The sequence below is a fragment of the Penaeus vannamei genome, chromosome 27 (assembly GCF_042767895.1).
Source record: "Penaeus vannamei isolate JL-2024 chromosome 27, ASM4276789v1, whole genome shotgun sequence".
Lineage (NCBI taxonomy): Eukaryota > Metazoa > Arthropoda > Malacostraca > Decapoda > Penaeidae > Penaeus > Penaeus vannamei.
This window is the reverse complement of record NC_091575.1, coordinates 27484169-27491668: the sequence shown is the minus strand read 5'-3', so window position 1 is coordinate 27491668 and position 7500 is coordinate 27484169. Positions and strand designations below refer to the sequence as shown.

The 7500-nt window shown below is 42.6% G+C and overlaps 1 protein-coding gene across 1 annotated transcript in view; it reads right to left on the bottom strand.

Annotated features, from left to right (window-relative positions):
* LOC113829749 (uncharacterized) overlaps nucleotides 1-7500 on the bottom strand; it is a gene marked incomplete at its 3' end in the record, with an annotated part of 17077 nt that overhangs the window by 5941 nt on the left and 3636 nt on the right. The window contains 3 exon segments of the mRNA XM_070141104.1: nucleotides 2229-2372; nucleotides 3548-3665; nucleotides 6759-6873. Coding sequence (XP_069997205.1) covers nucleotides 2229-2372; nucleotides 3548-3665; nucleotides 6759-6873 — 377 coding nt within the window.

The window sequence follows — 7500 nt, the reverse complement described above, 5'->3', positions numbered from 1 at the left end:
CATAGTAATAGAATCTGTGGGTGGTCAGGGGGGAAGGGGTTAGTGGGGGAGGGGGAAGATGGTGGTGATGTGATGGTGGTGGTGGTGATGATAATGATGGTGATGACCACAGTAATAGAATCTGTGGGTGGTCAGGGGGGAAGGGGTTAGTGGGGGAGGGGGAGGGTGATGGTGGTGGTGGTGATGGTATTGGTGGTGATGATAATGATGATGGTGAGGTTCATAGTAATAGAATCTGTGGGTGGTCAGGGGGGACGGGTTAGTGGGGGAGGGGGAGGGTGATGGTGGTGGTGGTGATGGTATTGGTGGTGATGATAATGATGATGGTGAGGTTCATAGTAATAGAATCTGTGGGTGGTCAGGGGGGAGGGGTTAGTGGGGGAGGGGGAGGGTGATGGTGCTGGTGGTGATGGTATTGGTGGTGATGATAATGATGATGGTGAGGTTCATAGTAATAGAATCTGTGGGTGGTCAGGGGGGAAGGGGTTAGTGGGGGAGGGGGAAGATGGTGGTGATGTGATGGTGGTGGTGGTGATGATAATGATGGTGATGACCACAGTAATAGAATCTGTGGGTGGTCAGGGGGGAAGGGGTTAGTGGGGGAGGGGGAGGGTGATGGTGGTGGTGGTGATGGTATTGGTGGTGATGATAATGATGATGGTGAGGTTCATAGTACTAGAATCTGTGGGTGGTCAGGGGGGACGGGTTAGTGGGGGAGGGGGAGGGTGATGGTGCTGGTGGTGATGGTATTGGTGGTGATGATAATGATGGTGATGACCACAGTAATAGAATCTGTGGGTGGTCAGGGGGGAAGGGGTTAGTGGGGGAGGGGGAGGGTGATGGTGGTGGTGGTGATGGTATTGGTGGTGATGATAATGATGATGGTGAGGTTCATAGTAATAGAATCTGTGGGTGGTCAGGGGGGACGGGTTAGTGGGGGAGGGGGAGGGTGATGGTGGTGGTGGTGATGGTATTGGTGGTGATGATAATGATGATGGTGAGGTTCATAGTAATAGAATCTGTGGGTGGTCAGTGGGGAAGGGGTTAGTGGGGAAGGGGGAAGATGGTGGTGATGTGATGGTGGTGGTGGTGATGATAATGATGGTGATGACCACAGTAATAGAATCTGTGGGTGGTCAGGGGGGAAGGAGTTAGTGGGAGAGGACTTAGAAGAAAAAAGCAAAACAAATTAGAGAGTTTTATAGAAGAAGAAGAGAGAGAATAGATAAAGGCCAAGAAATAAAAACAAAAAAGGGAAAATAAACAAAAGCAAGGTAAGTAAATGACAAGAAAGAGGTAAGGGTAATGATGATGGTGATGATGGTGGTGAAGATGTGATGATGGCTGTGGTGATGATTATGATGATGGTGATGCTCATAGTAATGGTAATAAAGATAATGATAATAATGATGGTGATGATAAAGATGGGGTTGGAGATAAAGAGGTTTTCACGGGGTTCGCGAATGGGTTGTGTTATAAAGAGAGGTATTTTGTTTTATGTTATTTAGTTATTTATTAATCTCTTCGGTTTGTTATCTACTTATTCATTTATCGATTCTTCATTTACTCATTATTGGTTTTGTTCATAAATGGTCATCATCATATATCGTAAATCATGTTCACTTTTTCCAGTTAATGACTTTTTAAAACCTTTTTAATGATCATTCATCTTTTTATAAATGTTTAATTTCCTTTCTTTATCCAAATCACTTGCATTAATTCTTCATATCATCATATCTTATATTTTTCATATCATCATATCTTATATTTTCAAAAATCATGAAATTGTTTGTTAAAGTTATGCGAGCCCAACCCAGTGAACATTCATAAATACGAACATGCGTTTACGCAGAAATAAATGTATATCTGTCAGTCTAGACGCATATCTACCGCATAGATAGACAAAAATGTATAACCTATCACAGATAATTTATGCATTTATCTCTTTGCACATGCATAACCATATCTATGAATATTCATTGGATTGACTTCGCAGAATTTTAACAAACCGTGAAGTTGCGTTGGCGGTGAAAATAACGCTGGTTATAATAAATGGACCTATTCGTTTTTGCCCTTTCGTAATAGTATTATGAAAAAAATATAAATGAAGAAAAAATACTAGTGATGTATTTTCGTCTTTGCCTTTTCGTAATAGTATTAAGAAAAAAAATGAATAGATAAAAAAAAAAATACTTGTTTGTAAAGGTTTCGTTAAATTCGCTTCGTACCAATTCGTAGAAACTCTCGGGTCCGTAGATCTCGAACCCGATGCCCTCGAAGACGCCAGCACCTCCGTCGCCGCAGCTGCCGAGGTTCCTGTGAATCGACTCCTTGTCCTTTTTGGTGCAGCCGAGCTCGTGCAGGCGCCATTCCTGCAGAGGGAGGGAGAGGGTAGAAGGGAGGGCGGGTGTGAAGGCGAAAAAGAGGGGTAGAAGTACGTATAAAGGTGTAGGAGTGTGTGTATGAGGGTGTAGAACTCTGAATAAAGGTGTAGAAGTGTGTATGAGGGTGTAGAACTCTGAATAAAGGTGTAGAAGTGTGTGTATGAGGGTGTAGACGTCTGTATAGGGGTTTGGAAGTGTGTATGAGGGTGTAGAACTCTGTATAGAGGTGTAGAAGTGTGTATGAGGGTGTAGGTCTCTGTATAGGGGTGTAGAAGTGTGTATGAGGGTGTAGAACTCTATATAAGGGTGTAGAAGTGTTATAAGGGTCTAGAAGAATGCATTATGGTAGAGAAGTAGAAATGTGTATAAGTCTAGAAAAAGGTATAAGGATGTAGAAGTGTGTATGTCTAGAGGAATATATAAAGGTGTAGGTGTGCATAAAGCAGTATCAGGATGTATATAGGTGTAAAAGTGCGTAGAAACGAGTATGAGGATGTAAAAGGGTGTAGAAGTATTTTGTGTGTGTGAATGTGTGTGTGTGTGTGTGAAGGGGAGATAGGGTTGGGGGATATATAAGGGTGGGTGTGCTTGTGGGGAAGGAAAGGGGTGTAATGTTGGGTGTGAAGGCGCTTGTGTATGTGTGGGCAGGGGTGATTGTGTCGAATTGATGGGCGGGGGGGGGGGGGGGGGTTGGTGTGTCTGTGTGGGGTGTGTCTATGCGTATCCGGGGGATGTGTGGATGCGTGTGAAGGGGCGATGGCTGGAGAAGACTTTGTATGTGTGTGGTGGGGGAGGGGGAGGGGAAGGGAGGAGGGGGAGGTGTGTGTATATATGTGGCAAGGATGTTTATGTAGATGCGTGTAAGTGAAATTATATCAAGAGTGAGAATGTACTCGTTTGACGTTCCTATTTTTCGATTAATTGAGCGAAGAGATACAGAGGAATATATATACATTCTCCATCAGTTGAACGAATTGACAATTTCCGATCACCAACTCACTAATAAACGAATATTCTACAATGCTCTCCAGTAACAGACAGTATCATACAGCATCACATAGTATCATAAAATACCATGCAGTGCTAACGTGTCGTAAAACACCACACAGCGTCATATATCACACGATACGACGCACTGACATTAAACGATATAGCAGACTCACAGTCCCATCGACCACAAGGAGGTCACCGCCGCCACACGTCACATCCACTGCCACTGACCCAAGGTTGGCGATTTCACTGCCAGGGCAAGCGAGGGTCAGCTGAGCGCCTGCCGATACCCTGTGGAGATGGGAGGTAACAGATCGTGTCAGGAAGGATGGTTAGAGAAAAGACTATAGTGTCTTAGGATCTGCAGGAAGGATGGTTAGAAGAAAGACTATAGTGTCTTAGGATCTGCAGGAAGGATGGTTAGAAGAAAGACTATAGTGTCTTAGGATCTGCAGGAAGGATGGTTAGAAGAAAGACTATAGTGTCTTAATATCTGCAGGAAGGATGGTTAGAAGAAAGACTATAGTGTCTTAGGATCTGCAGGAAGGATGGTTAGAAGAAAGACTATACTGTCAGGACCGTGTCAGGAAGGACGGTTAGAAGAAAGACTATAGTGTCTTAATATCTGCAGGAAGGATGGTTAGAAGAAAGACTATAGTGTCTTAGGATCTGCAGGAAGGATGGTTAGAAGAAAGACTATAGTGTCTTAATATCTGCAGGAAGGATGGTTAGAAGAAAGACTATAGTGTCTTAGGATCTGCAGGAAGGATGGTTAGAAGAAAGACTATAGTGTCTTAATATCTGCAGGAAGGATGGTTAGAAGAAAGACTATAGTGTCTTAGGATCTGCAGGAAGGATGGTTAGAAGAAAGACTATACTGTCAGGACCGTGTCAGGAAGGACGGTTAGAAGAAAGACTATAGGGTCTTCAGATCTGCAGGAAGGATGGTTAGAAGAAAGATTATACTGTCTTAGGATCGTGTCAGGAAGGATGGTTAGAAGGAAGACTATACTGTCTTAAGAACTGTAGGTTCTCCTTTGAGATTAGAATGTGAAAAAGGCTAAATGATTCTTTAAAGACTTTTATTTAATCTTAAAAGATTCTTTTATTTAATAATTCTTTAAATTCTTTATGATGAGTGAAGGAAATTCTGGTCTCTTACAAATTAATTTTCAGTATTCAATAAAAATCTTCTCTATCTATCTTCCTATTTTTTTCCATTTTCCTCTCTATCCCTATTTCCCCCTTTATATACACTCTCTATCCTTTTCTCTAAGTTTCATTCTTTCTTTTTATCATCTTTTCCTTCTTCTTTTCCCCTCTACCCTCTTCTCTCCCTTTCCTTAGCACCTCCTTCTAATATTTCTTTAAAAGTAAAACCTGGTTAGTAAGAAAGGTTAAGTTTGAAAATATGTGCTATGCTTTTTAACCTTGGTCGCTGTAATTAGTAAGAGAAGAAAAGGATTTCAACAGATCGAGAATTTTGATTTTATGACTTATTGTTACACACACAGACACACACACATATATGTGTGTGTGTGTGTGTTTGTGTGTGTGTATGTGTGTGTGTTATCTATTATAACTGTTACGATGGTTATTTAGATTTTGATTTGCAAACTGCCGAAGAGTTTTTTTTTTCCCAATTACTTTCTCAATTCAATTAATATTGATACCATATTACTGTTCAGATACCATATGATTGATAATTTTTTCTACTGCTTCTCTGTTCGTCAGTCAACGATGTCAATATTTGATTATGGAAAGAAAATTAAAGTAATAAAAAATGCCCTTGTTCAGGTTCGGAGAGTTATTAACGTAGATGTCTTGTTCTCCAATCTTTAAATAATCTCTTCTCATTTTTTGTCTTTCACTACGTCCTCTCTATTCATGATTTCTTCTTGTATGCTTTACCTCCGTCCACTACATGATTTTCTAGCCTAATATGATCGGTTATCTTAATTTATCCTCATTACGTAATCTTCATCATTAATTACATTAATCTTCACCAGTCGTGGCATTTTTATTTTTATTTTATTTTTTAAAATTTTATTTCGTCTATTCTCCAACTTCAGGACCCACTCCCTCCTCTTTGTTACTCCCCCCCCTCTCTCTCTTTTTCTTTCTCTTTATCCCCTCTCTCTACGTCCCTCTCTAAATCTTATTTATTCTCCTTCTCTTCTTCTCTCTCCGCGCTCTCTCTCTCTCTCTCTCTCTCTCTCTCTCTCTCTCTCTCTCTCTCTCTCTCTCTCTCTCTCTCTCTCTCTCTCTCTCTCTCTCTCTCTCTCTCTCACTCTCTACGTTCCTCTCTAAATCTTATTTATTATCCCTCTGTTCTTCTCTCTCTCTCTCTCTCCTTACTACCATATCCCCCTCTTCCTCTCTTCTCTCCCTTTTCTTCTCTCTATCTGTCTCCCACTCTTCTTACCACCATGTACCCCTCTTCCTCTCTTCCTCTTTCCTCTTCTTTCCTTCTCCTTACCACCTTGTCTCCCTCTTCCTCTCTCCCTCTTCTTATCATCTTTTCTCCCTCCTCCTCTCTCTTGTTCTCTCCCTCTCGTTGCCACCTTGTTCCTCTCGTCCTCTCTCCTCCTCTCTATCTCTCCTTACCACCTTCTCCTTCTCCCTCTCCTTAACACCTTGTCTCCCTCTTTCTCTTTCTCTCTTCTTCTCTCCCTCTCCTTACCACCTTGTCTCCCTCTTCCTCTCTCCTCTTCTCTCCTTCTCCTTACCACCTTATCTCCCTCTTCCTCTCTTTCTCTCTCCTCGCCTTTCCTTCTCCTTACCACCTTGTCTCCCTCTTCCTCTCTCCTCTTCTCTCCCTCTCCTTACCACCTTCTCCTTCTCCCTCTCCTTACCACCTTGTCTCCTTCTTCCTCTCTCCTCTTCTCTCCCTCTCCTTACCACCTTCTCCATCTCCTTCTCCTTACCACCTTGTCCCTTTCTTCTCTCCCTCACCTTACCACCTTGTCTCCCTCTTCCTCTCTCTTCTTCTCTCCCCCTCCTTACCACCTTCACCTTCTTCCTCTCTTTCTCTCTCCTCTTCTCTCCCTCTCCTTACCACCTTCACCTTCTCCCTCTCTGTACCACCTTGTCTCCCTCTTCCTCTCTTCCTCTCTCCTCTTCTCTCCCTCTCCTTACCACCTTGTCTCCCTCTTTCTCTTCCTCTCTCCTCTCCTCTCCTCTCCCTCTCCTTACTACCTTGTTTCCCTCTTCCCCTCTCCTCTTCTCTCCCTCTCCTTACCACCTTCTCCTTCTCCCTCTCTGTACCACCTTGTCCCCCTCTTCTCTCCCTCTCCTTACCACCTTGTCTCCCTCTTCCTCTCTTCCTCTCTTCCTCTCTCCTCTCTTCTCCCTCTCCTTACCACCTTCTCCTGCGTCCCTTACCGCACAACCCTCAGGTCCCCCTCCATGGCGGGGCGGACGATCTCAAACGAGGCATCGAGCATAATAGGGGGAAACTCCGGGAAATCTGTGTCCTTATTCCACGAGCATTCCTGGCCTGGGGAAGGAAGGATCAAAGGAGAGGGAGGTTGAGCATGCTGTAGGGGAAGGGTCGAGTGGGTTTTTTGGGGTTAAGGATTTGGTGGTGTTGTTGTTGTTGTGTAGTTGGTGTTTTTGTTGTTGTTGTGTAGTTGGTGTTGTTGTTGTGTAGTTGGTGGTTTTGTTGTTGTTGTGTAGTTGGTGTTTTTGTTGTTGTTGTGTAGTTGGTGTTTTTGTTTTTGTTGTTGTTGTTGTTGTTGTTGTTGTTGTTGTGTAGTTGGTGTTTTTGTTTTTGTTGTTGTGTAGTTGGTGTTTTTGTTGTTGTTGTGCAGTTGGTGTTTTTGTGTAGTTGGTATTTTTGTTGTTGTTGTTGTTGTGTAGTTGGTGTTTTTGTTGTTGTGTAGATGGTGTTTTTGTTGTTGTTGTGTTGTTGGTGTTTTTGTTGTTGTTGTGTATGTTGGTGATTTTGTTGTTGTTGTTGTTATGTAGTTAGTGTTTTTGTTTTTGTTGTGTAGTTGGTGTTTTTTGTTGTGTAGTTGGTGTTTTTGTTGTTGTTGTGTAGTTGGTGTTTTTGTTGTTGTTGTTGTGTAGTTGGTGTTTTTGTTGTTGTTGTTGTGTAGTTGGTGTTTTTGTTGTTGTTGTGTAG